Genomic DNA, 15,825 nt, shown 5'->3' on the forward strand with positions numbered 1-15,825 from the left:
AAAGCCCGTTTCCTTCCCCTCGGGCCCTGTTCTGTGGGCGCCTCACCCAGGGCATCCTTCCCCCAAGGCTGCCAACCGACGGCAGGTTCCGGCAGCCCGCCCCCGCGTGCATGGGGCCTCAGTCCTGGCCTCTCTCTCTCTGGGATTCCCCAGGCCTCTCCTTCCCCACCTTCCATCCGGCCTCAGCCTCCCTCTGCTGAGAGCTGCCTTTGACCCGCGGGAGTTCTCACCCAGCGGCTCCCTCCCGGCCTCAGCATCGTGGGAGGCAGCATGTACCACTGTGTGTGTGTGTGTGTGTGTGTGTGTGTGTGTGTGTGGGTGGGGGGGGGGGGGGGGGGTGTCTGCTTTCTCAGGGCTGTTTGCTCCTCACACGGAGATCGCCCTCCGTTAGTGTAGCAGCTTTCGGACGCTAATAGGCGGAGGAACATATCCATTTCCCTGGACTCTTGCCAGCAATAGCTTTTATTTTCCTTCAAAATCTGTGTCAGCGGCCAGGCCAGGAGAGACAGGCCCTGCACCTCCCGAGCCTCGTGTAAGCCGAAGGCTCTCCCGTCACCAGCAGCGTAAAGTATGGCATCACCCGCACGCGGGAGGGAAACCGGAGACGGAGGGAGCGAGCTGTTGGAGGGTCGGGGCCACGCCGTCCGTTCCTCCTTCGGGCTCCCGCACGTTTGTGTCATGCACTCAGTCGAGCATTGAGAATGCCGTGTGCGGGGGCCGTACATTGTTAGCTTAACTCACAAAGTTGACGTGACTGAATTACAGTAAATGGTTCACGATTCATGTTATATAGCTGATTAGAAAGAAAAACACAAAGCCACTCATTTGGAGAACGTTGCGGTCTCTTGCAGAAATAGAATGTTTTCCACAGCGCGACGTGCACTCTTTTATACCCGGATCTGTGTTACGGATGCCTTTCTGGATTGAATGTTTATCTCCACAAACGACATCATCTGTTTCCCTTTTCACTTCAGCTGCCAGGACACCCACGGCTCAGCTCAGAGCCTGATGTGGGGATGAGTTCCTCTTGGATTCCTGGGACCAGATACTGCTTTGCTCCATTTTAAGAAGAGTCTGCTTATTTACATACTTACATGTATGTTCTCCCAAATCCTTTAAACATGGGTGGAACTCTGGGGTATAGACCCCTCAAATTGAAAATAGGTATTCAAACAGTGAGTGTTCATAGCAGCGCCGTTTAAAATAGCCAGAGGTGGAAGCGACCCAAATGTTCAGCAGCTGTTGGAGGTTAAACTGCATGCGGTATATCTACGATGGGATAGTACTCGGCCACACGAAGAACGACTTTCTGACACATGCTACAACATGGGTGACCCTCACGCACATTATGCCGGGTGAAGTAAGGCAGACACAGCACATACGTGTGACTCTGTTTACATGAAATGTCCAGATTGGGTGAATCCACCGGGAAAGAAAGATCGGCTGAGGGGGTGACTGCTCGGTGGTTTCTTTTTGGGGCGAGGAGAATGTTTTGGAGGTAGATAGAAGCCGTGCTAAATGCCACGCAATGGTACACTTTCAAGGTTAATTTGAAAGCGATGTGGATTTTATCTCAATAAGAGAGAACATTGCATTGAAATAACAACGGTGAGTGGGATGTACAAACGCACTGGAATGAAAATGCAGTGCTGGGGTCTGCGAAAGCTCTGGCTGCCCCGGCCTCGGGAGGGTGTCTCCCTCCTCGCCCACTGCTCCCTGCGCCTCTTGCAAAGCTGCCATTCACTGGAGACGGCGCCTGCCCAGGTGCCCACTCTTCGGTCAAAGGCAAGTCATCGGCCACAGTCTCAGGAGGAACTTCACGCTCCATTTGCCAACAAATAACGACACTGGCTGCTGTGAGGGCCGGCCTGCGTTGTCTCATACTTTCAAGGTTAATTTGAAAGCGATGTGGATTTTACCTCAATAAGAGAGAACATTGCATTGAAATAACAACAGTGAGTGGGATGTACAAATGCACTGGAATGAAAATGCGGTGCTGGGGTCTGCGACAGCTCTGGCTGCCCCGGCCTCGGGAGGGTGTCTCCCTCCTCGCCCACTGCTCCCTGCACCTCTCGCAAAGCTGCCATTCACTGGAGACGGCACCTGGCCCTTCGGTCAAAGGCAAGTCATCGGCCACAGTCTCAGGAGGAACTTCACGCTCCATTTGCCAACAAATAACGACACTGGCTGCTGTGAGGGCCGGCCTGCGCTGTCTCATGAGCTTGATTGCGATGAACTGAGAGGGATTTCTGGGTCCGGGTCTGATCCTGGGTGTTGGCAAGTCCTTACAGCGACGGCTGTCTGTCCGCGCAGCTCCGCTCCCGCTGGGCAGTGCCTGCTGCCAGCTCCCTCCGCGCCCTCCGCCTTCCATCCCTCTGGCCTGCTGTTGCTGATCTCTGGGTTGCAGTGTGGGAAGTTCCGCTTGGTTTTTCAGCAATTCCAACAGAGCTCTGGTTTGCCCAGCAGTTTCCTCGGTCACGTACAGTGTGTGGGCTCCATTTTCCTGATTGGACGCTGGTACCTCGTCCTGGCTGCTCCCGCGGGGGCCTTCCGAAGGGCACCCGCCAGTGGCAGACAACATGCGTTCGGATTGGCCTGTTCTCTGCGTGCACACCCTTCTCATGTCCACCATCCAGGAGCACCAGGCCCTGGCCCCGCACATCCCCCCGTGACCAGTCTCAGGACAGAGTAGGGGTCCCGTAGCGCCTGCCCCGGAAGGCCCGCAGGGTCTCACCCGGCCCCTGCCTGGGCGCTTTCCCGCTCGCCACCTGCATGCTGCTTCCGAGACCAGGAAGGCTGGTCTCTGTCTTTACGTCTTGGCTTTGGGCCGTGGAGGTTCCGTCTCACCTTCGTGCTGAGACCAGGCCCGTGGGACAGGAGGGAACTGCGGTTGGCGGCCACACGGAGACAGGGACGCTCACTGGGCGGGACCCTCCGCTCAGGATGAGCGTGTGCACAGCGCATGCTGAGGAGGGGGCCGCACCAGAGGCAGGGGTGGCCCTAGAGGACTTCTAGGGACAGGTCGGGGCCCGGCTGGCCACACCTGGACAGGGAGCATGAATGAGTCGCTTGGCATAAAAGGGCACCTTTAGCCTTAACTCCCGCGAACAGCGTGCAGAGGAGGCCGCGAGCTCTCGGAAGCACTGACTCACTCTGGGTCTGAGGCTCTGCTGTAGGGAATGGGCCTCTGTCATCGCCGCCAACGATGATTTCAGAAGGCGCAGGTCAGCTGCTGGGAGGGGAGGGGAGTGACTGCGGGAGAGAGAGCAGGGCATCCGGGGCTGGGATTGCGAGGCTGATGCTAGTGCCCTCCTTAATGCCTCCGTGAGCCCAGTGCTGACGTCCCAGAGGGACCCACCTCACTCCCTGCAGCCTCCCAGCCCTGCCCGCCTTCCTCCTCCGTCCTGGGCCTCGCTCTTCTCCGTGGCTTCGTCATGTCCCGCTCGCTGTGCAGGGAGCGCCAGGCGCCACCGATGCGATCTTGTCTCTCTAATAGTCACCTTGACGAATCGCTCTGACACCCTCAGGTTCCAAGGATAATTAGTCCTGCAAAGTCAAGGGCTGCCCCCCCCCCCCCACCCCCCCCCGTGACCTGGAATGACCCTCCGACAGTGACAATGGCCTTGGAGCGACTTTCCCCGCATTAACTAGAGGCAGAGTCGCAGTGAGGAAATCTACCCGTTTAATGGGGGAAAATATTGCCTCTGTAAGGCTTTACGCAACGCACTTGAGCTTAATGCTCACTTACCAGCTCACCCCTGGAACTTCCACGTTGAGTGAATTACGTGCTCCAGGCGGGTAGTGATTAAAGAAGTGATAAGTGCTTTATAATTCAGTAAAGGGTGGCCTGGCCATTTCATATTTTCCTCAGGAAATCGGCCACCCGAAGGCCAGCACTCTGGGGACCCGGGGGCCAGCTGAGCTTAGGCACGGAGCTCGCAGCGTTGGCTCCCTTTCAGGCCAGCTGCTCGGCCTGGACCAGACGCCTCGTGCCCAGACGGTCTCCTCCGCGGCCGCTGGGGAGAACGGGTCTCGCCTGCCTCAGGCTGCTTCTGCTCCTCATCAAAGCCCTTCTCTCTCCCGCTTCAAAGGCTGCGGCGCCTAGTAGGGCTGGAGGTTTGGGCCTCATCACTCCAACCCCACAAGCGCGGCCTTTTTTTAAAGTTGATGTCAGAGAGAGGAAGGGAGGGAGGGAGAGAGAGAGAGAAACATCAGCGATGACAGAGAATCATGGATCGGCTGCCTCCTGCCCACCCTCCACTGGGGATGGAGTCCACAACCCGGGCATGCGCCCTGACTGGGAATCGAACCCTGACCTCCTGGTTCATGGGTTGATGCTCAGCCACCTCCCTCCCTACTCCTGACACTGGAGCTCTGGCCCATGGGCCTTGCAAGGCCTCTGGTTTCCCCCCCCGCCCCCCCACCCATTGCTGGGCTCTGCAGTGACTCCCTGATTGGATGTTGAATGGTGTGCACAGGGCCACATCCCCTTCTCTGATACCAAGTTCAAGGTGTCAGTGGGGCCCGACCAGGGCTCTGGGCTGCTCAGGTGGACCAGGTGGAAGACCATGCAGGGGTAGAGAGCATGGCGCGTACTTAACCCAGGGCAGCGGCTCGTATCGGAGATGAGTGAGTGGTGGACGGCCCCGTCGCCATGCATCATCGTTCCAGTGCAGACACTGACGACAAACACGGAATCAAATAATCTAATGAGGCAATTACAGATGGTTAGTCAGGGCTGTGAAGGACAGAAACAGGGGCTTGTGCCAGAGCGCAGCTGGAGTGGGAGGGGGGGCTCCCATGGGGTCGTGCAGGCTTCTCTGAGAAGGTGACCTTTGAGTTGAGATGGGAGGGATGACAAAAGCTGGGAAGGTGTTCCGTGGGCGTTCAGGTTGGGAGCAAGGATATATACATTTTTGTTAATCCTCCCCTGGGGGTATTTTTCCATAGATTTTTAGAGAGAGTGGAAGGGAGGAGAGACAGAGAAACATAGATGTGAGAGAGACACATTGATTGGTTGCCTCCTGCACATGCCCTGACCAGGGCCGGGATCAAGCTTAACAACAGAGATATGTGCCCTTGACCAGAATCAAACCCGGACCCTTCAGTTTGCAGGCCATTGCTCTAACCACTGAACAACTGGCCTGGGCAAGCCTGGTCTGTTTCAAGAGTAGAACACAGGCCAGTGTGGCCGGGCCCAGAAACCAGGGGAAGGTGCTGGCAGAAGGGCTGAGCCGGATGGCCTGACTCTCCAGTGCGCTGGCCAACCCAGATGAATTGCCGCCCTGGAAGTTAGGCCTTCTGTCTGTGGGGGATCTGAGGGCTGTGCCCTGACCTGGTCCCTGTGGGGAGACCGGGCCTCAGCCCCACAGGGCACTGGGCGTGCACACACCTCCCCTGCTCCTGGCACATGCGCTGGACTTGATGAGGACGCCGTGCAGATGCTGCCGGCTCCCATCTGTCCGCTGCACGACCTGCTGTTCCTTTCTGCGGCCCCGGGGGTTCCGGATGAGGACAGGCTCGCGTGGTCCTGGCGTGCAGGTGCTGGTGGAGCTGTGGCCTCACGCGTGGGCATGCTGGGGCCGTCCACCCAGGGAGGCTCCGGGCATCTCAGCGAGGGAGTGAGGGAGCGCGGGTGACGGGGCTGGTGGGGTCCGACGTGGCTTCCCCGGCTGCCTTGGTGCCCACACTCCGCGGGGCTGTTGCTCGGGACGGTTTGTTTACAACTAAACATCTCAGATAATTGAAAGCTAATGCTGCTGTCTGGATCACTAGACATAATATGCCTGGATAACAAATCAATTTCCTCATCGCCCCACAAGCTTCCAAGTCAGATGCACAGCATGTTCTGTGTGTGTGCGTGCGTGCGTGCGCGCGCTCTCCGTTGGTGACTGGTCATTTGGGAAGTGGAATTCCAGGCTGCTTTCTTTCCCCAGGCACCAACTCCGTCCTTCTGTCGGGGCCTCCATCCCAGAGCAGGATTCAGGGGAGGAGGGGCTGGGCACCCCAGCTCTGGTGGGAACGAGCAGCCTGGAAAGAAGGGACATCTGTCCGCGGCCTTGTTCCCCGAAGCTCAGAGCTGTGTGTTGGGCGGGCAGAAGCTCATGTACAAAACCATGTGCGGAGCGCCGGTTCCCACTGCCTCCTGCCAGGGCGCAGCTCCAAGGCCGGCCCGGGGGCAGCGTGTTAGCGGTGCCACCAGGGCGTGGGGGTGAGGACGCTCCCTCCCAGAAGACATCACTTCTCTGGCACCTCAGTCAGAAAGGGGGTGCGAAGAGGGCAGACCTACCTACGTGTGTGTGTGTGTGTGGGGGGGGGGGGTATGCGTTTGTGAGAATCTCCTCATACCCCCTTACACCCCTGTTCAGCTCCTCCTCATTCTCACTGAACGCAGAATTCCCGCCACAGTAACGGAACCAGCTGTTCACTGCGCTGGTGCTGTGCACCGACCCTGGAGGGAGGGCGCGGGCACCGCCTCCACCAGTCCTCACAGCGTCTGGGTTTCCCAGGAGGAAACTGAGGACAGGAGGGGCTGGAGCCACTGGCCCAGCGGCTTCTCAGTTCAGAGCTGGGGTCTCGTCCAGGTCAGCCCGCCCCCTGGGTGCCCACTCCTCACCCCTGTGCTCCCAGGGGCTGCAGAGCAGACTGGCTGAGGCACCTTGGAAGGGGGAGGGGCCCTCCAGCAGGCGTTCAAGGGGGTGATGGCCCACAACCTGATGGCAGAGAGAGAGCCAGAACTCCACTGAGCGCAGGTGCAGGGAGCATTCGCTTCAGAATCAGCTCAGGGTGGGGCCGTCCTGGGTGGGGCACACATTCGGGGGACACTGTGTCACAGTTCAGCAAACTAGTTAGGTTGGTTATGGTCACCCAGGACCATCAAGAAAATGACGCCCAACCAGCAGGGCTGAGTGTCGACCTATGAACCAGGAGGTCACGGTTCGATTCTCGGTCAGGGCACGTGCCCGGCTTGCGGGCTCGATCCCCAGGAGGGGGCGTGCAGGAGGCAGCCGATCCATGATTCTCCCTCTCCCTCTCCCTTTCTCTCTGAAATCAATAAATATATATATTAAAAAAGAAAATGTACGTACGCCACCTTCTGCCCGCCCCCTTAAGAAGTCAGGGAGGTGCTTAATGCACTTTAGGGCCGAGAAAGAAACGCCAGCAGGAGGCTGAGCACACGCAGGCTTTGCACTGAAGGTTAGTTGTCTGGAAAGTCTGGTTACGAGGCAGCTCGTGCACAGCAGTGAGACGCGACGGAGGTCGCCGCGACCGGACAGGGGCCGAGGGGCCGAGGTGGAGGGGAGGGGCGCTGGGCCTGCCGCCGCTGGAGGAAGGGCATTTCCGTCCCTCCCGAGTCCCCAGGGAACCGGGGACATTCTGTGAGGTGAGGGTGCTGGGCCCTTCCCTGGGCCTTCCCAGCCGCCTCAGGCCCCTGGTGTTTCTACGCGTAGGACTCAGCCCTCGGCGTTGTGAACAACTGAAACGTATCCACATGACATGTTTTTAATTAAAATATGGGTCACACAGTCTGCGCCATCTAATTTTTCTGAGCGTGGAGGTTGCCAATTCATTTCCATGTTGGCTCGGGACAAGCCGGAGGTAGGAAACTTTGGCACGGAAGCACGGCGCAGTTTATTCTCGCACGAGGGGCCGGCGTATTTCCTGTGGACGTGGCCATTAGTACCTCCCTGTGCCCGAGCCCATCCCCCAGGGGCGTGAAGGGTCCCGTGTGGGGTGGGCGTATCTGCCCCAGAACTGGGTGCTGTTCGGGCGCCTCGGGGAGTGGCCTCCTTTCGGGCAGTTCTCCTCTTCCTTCTGGAGGGACGGTGCACACGAGTGGTCCCCTGGCTCCCCGTCCGAAGCCGGGCCCCGTGAATGGATGGATGGATGGATGGATGGATGCGCAGCCGCGGGAACGCTGCGATCCGCTTGTAGTTTACATGAGCCGATGGCCCGGCGGATATGGGGACGGGGCTGGCACAGGTCCTCCTCCTCCGGGCCTTCCTTTTCATCAGACGTGGAGCTGGGTCCCCACCCTGCTGGCACCAGGTCAAGTCCGCGGCCGGTGGCTGCAAGCTTCCAACAGAAGCCTTTGGCCTTGGACTTGAACACCGAGCTGGCCACCTGGTCCACGGCCCCAGCAGATGCCCGTGTGTCTGGCTGCTCATCAGGGGCCCCGAGAGAATGTGCTACGCGGCGGCTCCCGCATGCCGTGTCACCGCGGCCCCGAAACGAGGGCAGATGGCAGGGCCACGGGTGGTGGCAGGGAGGCGACGTCTGGGGAAGGTGGCTGCCACTTCTCGGGCCTGGGTGTCCTGCGGGGAGCTCCCTGCACTTCGGGGCCACTGATGGGAACGTCGCATCCAAGGAGGGTGTGTGGGCATTGGCTCTGCCTGGGCTCCTGGGGCATCTGGGATCGTCAATATCCAAACCCCTGAAAGCTGCCTGGCAGGGGTGGCCCCGCCCGTGTGGGACCCACTTGGGATCTGCACCCAGGTCTCTCTGGCTTCGAGCCAGCGCCTGTCCGTGGCCCCTCAGCTGACCTGACCCTGCTTTACCTCCCCAGACACATAGAGAACTGGCGCGGCCTGCACACGCTCAACGCCGTGGACATGGAGCTCTACACGGGCCTGCAGAAGCTGTGAGTGTGCGCCAGGCCCCGGGATGTGGGGGTATGGGGGGAGGGGGGCTGCCCATCTGCCTCCTGGGCCCGGTGAAGGCACGGCAAGGCCCCTGTCTGCACTTCCGGGGGTTCCTCTGTTAGTGGAGGGGGCACTGCCAACTCAGAGAACTCGGGGGCTTGAAAGGCCGGCCCCTCACGCTCCCACATTGCACTGGGCCTGCAGGACATCGCACCTGCGGCTCAGGTGTTAAGGCAGGACCCTCTGCGGGGCTACTGGGGCCCCTGGAGCATGAAGGTCCCCTACCTCCTCCTCAGGACTTCAGTGCTGCCGGCTGGGGGGACTCGGGGTGGGGAGGAGGCTCCAAGGGGGAGCCCCGCTCTCAGGCACCTGCCAGTCTGGGTGGAGGACAGCTGCCAGCACTGCCCACCCACATCCCGAGCCGTCCCCCAGGTCCCGTGGGGTGTGAGCTCAGATATCCCTCACTTGACACCCCCGTCGGGTATCATCGGGGCCCCGTGGAGCCCAGTGGGGCCCATGATGAAGGAGAGAGTTCACTTCAGCGGGGCGGCTGCAGGTCCGGGCCTGGCCTGGCCTCCTGTGGCCCTCAGCCCGCAGCGGTGTCCCTCTGCCCCCTGAGCTCTGCTGACCCTCTCTCTCCCTCCAGGACCATCAAGAACTCAGGACTCCGGAGCATCCAGCCCAGAGCCTTTGCCAAGAACCCCCACCTGCGCTACATGTGAGTAGAGCGGGGTCCTGGCCCCCCAAGCCCCTGCGGTGGGACGCGCCTGAGGTGCATGCTTTGCAGCTGGAGGCGTGGCCATGGCCAGAGGGGGCCTGGGGCCAGATGTTCCGGGTGTTTATTTTATAGGGGATCTGAGGTTCCCTGCAGAACATGCCAGGGGATGCGCTTCTGACCTCTGACAAGTCTCTCTTTTCATACTGAGCCACGCAAAGGCTACAGAGCTGGTGCCCGCAGCGCGCCCGGTGGGGACGGAGCCCGCGGCGCACCCGGTGGGGACAGTGCAGGTGCAGGTAGGGACCACGTGTCCCTTCTAAGGGAGCCACTAAGCTCCCAGCTGATGGCTGCGCCTGGAGGCGGGACTTCCTGCTGGGTGTGGAGGCGGGGCTTCTTGCTGACAGATGTGCTGATTTTTATTTTATTTTCCCAAGAAGAGCTGGAGGTCTAGTTAAACCTCTCAGTTTAAACCCTGGCAACTAAAAGTAAAATCACCCCACCCCATGGGCCACCCAGTCTGCGTGGACAGATGCCACGTGGGCGCCAGGGTCATCGCAGGAGAGGAGCCCTCATCACGGGCGGGAGGGGGAGCTCTGTCCCCGATGGGGCAGGGGCTGGCTGCTCATGCCCTCAGGCCTTCTAACAGTGTGTCCCCTGCGCTCTCGGGGGAGTCGGGAGGGCTTTGGGGCCTGCCACGTTCCCAGGGGCCACAGAAGAGGGAGCCGGACTGCATCCGGGTCACGGGTGCCTCTGATGTCAGTTGTACCGGACGCCTTTGACTTACCCTGAGGTCCCAGACAGTGACCCACCGTTTCTTTAGGGATGATCTGCCCTCTGCTGGGTGGCGAGTGACAGGCAGGTGGGCTTTGCGAGGTCCCCAGCTCTGGGGTCAGGGCGTCTGCTGTTAATTGTGTTAAAAAGGCTGGCATCAGAAGACAGACGGGGAAGGCTCACACTGGGTAGGACTTCACCGGGTGCCAGGATTGTGCTGGTGCTTTTGCAAAGCCAGCCTCACTCCTCGCGGGAACTGAGGGTCGGGTTCTGCTGTGCCCATTTCAGAGATGAGAACGTCGGGGCTTGGAAGTCATCCCTGGCTTCCCTCAAGGTTGAATAGCTGTTAGTGGAACAGCCAGGACTTGGCCTCTAGGCATGTTTTGTCTCTCTCTCTAGTTTTCACAGTAAGAAGTCTTCTTGTGAGGGTAGAGCGAGTGAGCGAGAGTGGGAGACAGAGAGAGAGTGAGAGAGAGATTTCCCAGGGGATTTGGCGCCAGCCGTCCTCCGACAGCTCTGTTGAGACAGCGGGTTTCCTTTCTTTCCTATTCAGGTCAAACGCTGTGGCCACAGTCGCACTGCAGCCCGAATGTCTCTATTATAGGAGGTTTCTGAGCGTTAGCCTCTGGCCCACTTACTTCCAAGAATATGTAGCGTGAGAGCCCAGCAGCCAGAATAATCCTCTCGGCTCTCAGAGCTGTGGTGCCAGATCCCCCTCATGTTCAGGTCCTTGTTTCCCCCGAAGAGGCTCTGGGTGCCTTGTTGGCCGTTTCTCTCCGTCCTGGGCAAGCGTGACCTTGATCTTCAGCGGTGGGCGTATGACGGGTGCGGAGGGGAGGGTGTCCTGATTTCAGCACCATTAAGTCGGCCACCCTGGGCGGAGGGAGGGAAGGGGCTGGAGTGCCAGCCTTTTCGGGACATGAAGGCGACAGTTTCCCCTCAGGTTCCCGGGATGGAGACACAGCGAGACTGATTGCTTCCGTGTTGTAAATCACTCAACTCTTTGCTCCTTGAAATACCCCAGCCTGGGCCCCAGGACAGTGTCCAGTGGCTACGTCAGTAGGCGTTTGCGACCTCTGCCCCTTGCCTCTGAGAGGGCTTTTCCCCTGGCGCACTGGTCTCCTCACGGCTTCCCCTCGCGCCCTTGTCTGCTCCGCGTGGAGGACACAGCCATCGAACTCTGTGCAGCTCCCAGGCAGGAGCGCGGGCTCTGAGCTGGAAAGGCCCGGGTTCAAATCCTGCATCTTCCACCTCCTGCTGCGCAACCGTGGGAAGCTGCTGAAGGTCATGAGTCTGAGCGGATTGTTCTACCCTCAACCAGGACGGCCATTAGGAAGCACTGACAACAGTGATGACTCCGTGGCCGCTCATTGGCCTCTGATTCCATAGATGAAGCTGGAAGGGGCTCAGAGCCAGCCCCCCAAGTCCATATCGCGTCCCTGCCCCCACCCTGCCCTTCAGACTCCTAGTAAACTTCCCTCCTGACAGCGAAAATGTCAGGCTCCCCGTGGCCCAAACAAGCCTCGATTCAAGGTCACTTCAAGGTCAGGTCCTCCCTCCAGCCTGTGTTCCCTCAGGGTTCTTGTTAACCCTTTACCTGCCCCCTCCCGCTGTGTAACTCATCCCGTCCCTGAGAGAAGCTGTGCCCATCGCTCCCCTTGCCCGCCGTGCTGCCGTCTCGGTTTGCGTCAGCGTCCTCTCTGCTGGCCCCATGGTGACGCCCCCCGGGGGCTTTCTTCCCTCCACTTTTGTCCCTTCCATTCATCCTGGCACAGTTGCCAGAGCGATATTTAAATACATGAGTTCAGTCGTGCCACTCTGCCGCATGCAGCCCTCTAACTGTGTCCTGCTTTCCTTACGATGGAAGCCACGCCCTCCGCCTGGCCACAGGAGGCAGCTGACGTGGCTGGTTCCCCTCCTGCCTCTGCCCCTGGCTTCCTGCTGGGCCGGGGCCCTCTCTCAGCCCCTCAGCCCCTTACAGGTGGTTGGCGCTTTCTCATCCTTCTGAGCCCACCTTCTGAGCGAGACCCTCTGCCCACCCAGTCTTCATGGCGCTTCTCCTTCCGCTCCTGTCGCTCTCCATCACCTCGTGTGGCTTCATCGCTCCCCCAGCCCTTATTCCTGTGGACTGGCTGCCAGCATCTCGCAGTCACTTAATTGTTCGCACTCTGTTCCCCCCGGAGGAGGTAAACTCCCATAGAGCAGGCCCATGTGATGGTCACCGCTCTAGCTCCAGCGCCCAGAAAGACGCCCGGCACCGGGCGCGCAGTCCAGAGCAATTGGCTGAGTGTATGAGGGACTCTAGTCTAAGGTGGCCATTCTGTGGGCGGCGGGATGGATGTCCGGGTGGAGAGCTATTCTGACCAAGATCTCACGGGTAAGAGCGGGGCCGGGTCTCAAACTCAGGTCTCAGCACTTTTTTTTTTTTTAAATCCTCATTTAAGGATATGTTTTCATTGATTGTTTATAGAGAGAAAAAGGGGGAGAAAGAGAGAGAGAAACATTGGTGTAAAAAAGAGACATGGATCAGTTGCCTCCCGTATACACACACCCTGACCGGGACTCGAACCCGTTACCTTTGATGTGCGCGATGCTCCAGCCAACGGGAGCCGCCCAGCCAGGGCGGTGCTGTCTGTTGGACATTCCTTCCACCATGTCACCCTCGTGACTTTTCTTGGGCCCTGTGTAGCCAGGTTCCTCAGGCTTCTGGGGAGGGCAGGAAGGCGCAGTCCGGCTTGAATGAAAGGATGTATGGGCAAGTATCCTATGGCCAGCATTGACACACAGCGCTGATGCGACAGCACGGCAAATGGGACGGTCACGTGGCAGCATCACTCTGCTGAAATGTCACATGAGAATGTGCGGCGGAGGCACCTGGTCTCCCGGAGCCTGCTGCTCGCATTGCTCCCCCCTGCTCGTCAGACCTGGTTGGTGCCCGCGCTGCGGCCTCTGACGACATCCATCGGCCACTGTGCTGGCGTGGCTGGGGCGTTAAGAGCGTGTGCTCCGGAACACGCTGCCCGAGTTTTAGTTCTGGCTCTACCACCTCCCTGTGCATCCTGGGCGAGTTACCTAATGTGTCTGCGTATCTGAGCCTTGATGTTCTCCTTTGGAAAGTGGGCTAATCTGGTCGTCAGCCGGGTTAATAACCCCTTCCCCCACAATTTTTTTGTTAAAAACGTTTCTTTTTCAGACTAATTTTTTTATTTTGGTTCTATATAGTATTTTTGATGCTGGTTATGAAAACAGTTTGTAACTCGTCTTCCTATAAACCATATTTTCTTAGTATACTCGTCGACGACTGAAAAAGAACATTTTGTGAAAACGAGTATACACGTTTCTGCCGGGGAAGGGGTTAAGTAGTGAGGCGTTGAGGAGAATGCCTGGCCCACAGCAAGAGCCCGATGTGGTGTTGTTGTTGCTGTTTTTTTTTTTTTTAAATACTTTTTATTGATGTCAGAGAGGAAGGGAGAGGGAGAGAGAGACAGAAACATCCATGATGAGGGAGAATCATGGATCAGCTGCCGCCTGGATGCCCCCCACTAGGGATGGAACCTGCAATCCGGGCATGTGCCCTGACCGGGAATGGAACCCTGACCTCTGGTTCATGGGTCGGCGCTCACCTAGCGAGCCACGCCGGCCGGGCACGGCCTGAACTTCACAGTTTGGTTATGCTCTTGTCTGCCTTGCCTTCCAGAAACTCGGTCTAATGCCGTGTAAGCAGTGTGGGCCCCGGCTGCGTCTCCTGGCCGTGGAGGCAGACACGTGCCCGTATTTTCCAGCTTCGTTTATGCTCAGTCGGTTTTCTGTTCTCCCCCCTGCCCTGAGGCTTCATGACTTCCCATTTGTCCACACCCTCTTCTCATTGCTCTTGTTAGGGACAGCCTAGAAAGCCAAATCAGTCCCCGGCTATTTTGGATCATCATTAATGTCCATCCCTCTCTGCTCCTTAGCAGCCTGGCAGCCCGTCTCCCCCTTGTTCCTTCTTGATGGATTTCCCACGTCTCTCTCAGTCTCTCTCATTCCCCACTTAACCCCTGTGCCTCTTGAGGCTGCTGGCCTTGGTCCTGAGGGACCACCCCGTCACCATGTTCTGGGGTGGAGGACAGAGGTGATTACAGTGTGACAGGTACCATGAGAGGACACCTGGTCCTCTGTCCTTTCCCACATTGGTGCACCCAGCTGTGCCCCAGGGGGCGGGTGGCTCACCCCCACCCCCAGGCGGCCGTGGGGCTGCCGCTCTGAGTGACAGCTGTCCATCTTCAATCAGCAGCCGATGCCCAGGCCCTCATGGGCGGTGCTCGCACAGAAAAGAAAACAAATTAAGGCCTTGTAATTATGCAGTCGAGCTTGTTCTTAAATACAGCTTAAGCGGCCGGGCTCCGTTTAGAATATTAATAATTGCATTCCCAGCCCTGATCCCCAGCAGCGCTCCGTCTTCCCTCTCTTCCCCTCCCTCCCTCCGCTCTGCCTCCTCGTCCCCTGTCCCTCTCTTGGGTGTAGTCTCTGCTCAGACCTCAGGTGAACGCTCGCTGTGACCAGACTTACTCTTCAGAGAGCATCAGTGGCTGTTGTCACGTGGTTTCATCCCCTGGGGCTGTGCTAGGATGTTCTCGCCCCGCCCACTCCCCTGACTTGGTTGAGCATTGAGAGAGAGGCACAGTGTTGAACTCGAGGTCACAAATCCTGGAGCCAGGCAGGCAGGCCCCTTTGCCAGCGGGATGGCCGAGCACCTGCGAGACCTGGGTCACGGCGTCCCACCTCTGAGCGGGGTCTCTCCTGTGGCGAGAACGCCACCTCCCTCTGAGGCCTGTTTGGGTCTTGGCTGAGATACAACATGTGAAGGCCCGGCACATGGCGGGTTCTTTACGCAGATGTGGTCTGGTCCCTTCTGTAGTGCGGGGCCACATCAGAGTTTTAGGGAATTCCTTTTTTTTTTTTTTAAAAATACATTTTTATTGAGGAAGGAGAGAGAGAGATAGAAACATCAATGATGAGAGAGAATCATGGATCGGCTGCCTCCTGCACACCCCCTACTGGGATGGAGCCTGCAACCCGGGCCTCTGCCCTGACCGGGAATCGAACCATGACCTCCTGGCTCATAGATCAACCCTCAGGTGCTAGCCACGCCTGCCAGGTGAGGGAGTTTCTTATTCTTGTGGTCCTGACGTCCTCTTTCACTGATGTGCCTAGGACATGCCGGGCACCTGTTAGGCCCCCTGAGCACCTCTGAGATGAGTGCATGAGTCTCTTTGGACATAGGATGGCGTGGTCACCGTGAGGTGTGCGGCTGCGGGAGTCCACCGACCTTTTCCTCCTATGACTAAGGACCAGCGCCCTGGGATTCAGCACCATGGCCAGAGCTCGGGGAGCGCCCTGGGCAGGTGAGCTGTGAACAGCTCCCTGGAGAGAGGTGCCCACGCTCTGGCCTCCCCTTACCTTCTCTCCAGCATCATTGGCACTGCCAGCGGCTGCCCTCTGTCCTTCAGTGCAGGGGGCATGCTAGACGAGCCGAGGACAGGTGGCGGACAGGGGCCTGCTCTCTGTCTGCCCGCCCCGTGGGAGAGGATGTGAGAAAGGCCTGCTCCTCCAGCCCTCTCCTCCCAGGCCCGGTGCACAGGGAGTGAGGGCTGTGGTTTATGACCTCGGTCGCCCTGGATGGGGACTGTGTGGGCCACGGGGCTGGGAAGGGAC

At 58.9% G+C, this 15,825-nt stretch overlaps 1 protein-coding gene across 2 annotated transcripts in view; it reads left to right on the plus strand.

The window, feature by feature from the left end:
• NTRK3 (neurotrophic tyrosine kinase, receptor, type 3) overlaps window positions 1–15,825 on the plus strand; it is a 190,140-nt gene that overhangs the window by 58,769 nt on the left and 115,546 nt on the right. For both annotated transcript variants that reach the window (XM_006771749.2, XM_006771750.2), the window contains exons 2-3: window positions 8,567–8,641; window positions 9,289–9,360. In XM_006771749.2, coding sequence (XP_006771812.1) covers window positions 8,567–8,641; window positions 9,289–9,360 — 147 coding nt within the window. The remainder of the gene's footprint in view (window positions 1–8,566; window positions 8,642–9,288; window positions 9,361–15,825) is intronic.

This window comes from Myotis davidii, unplaced genomic scaffold, assembly GCF_000327345.1.
Source record: "Myotis davidii unplaced genomic scaffold, ASM32734v1 scaffold164, whole genome shotgun sequence".
Taxonomy (NCBI): domain Eukaryota; kingdom Metazoa; phylum Chordata; class Mammalia; order Chiroptera; family Vespertilionidae; genus Myotis; species Myotis davidii.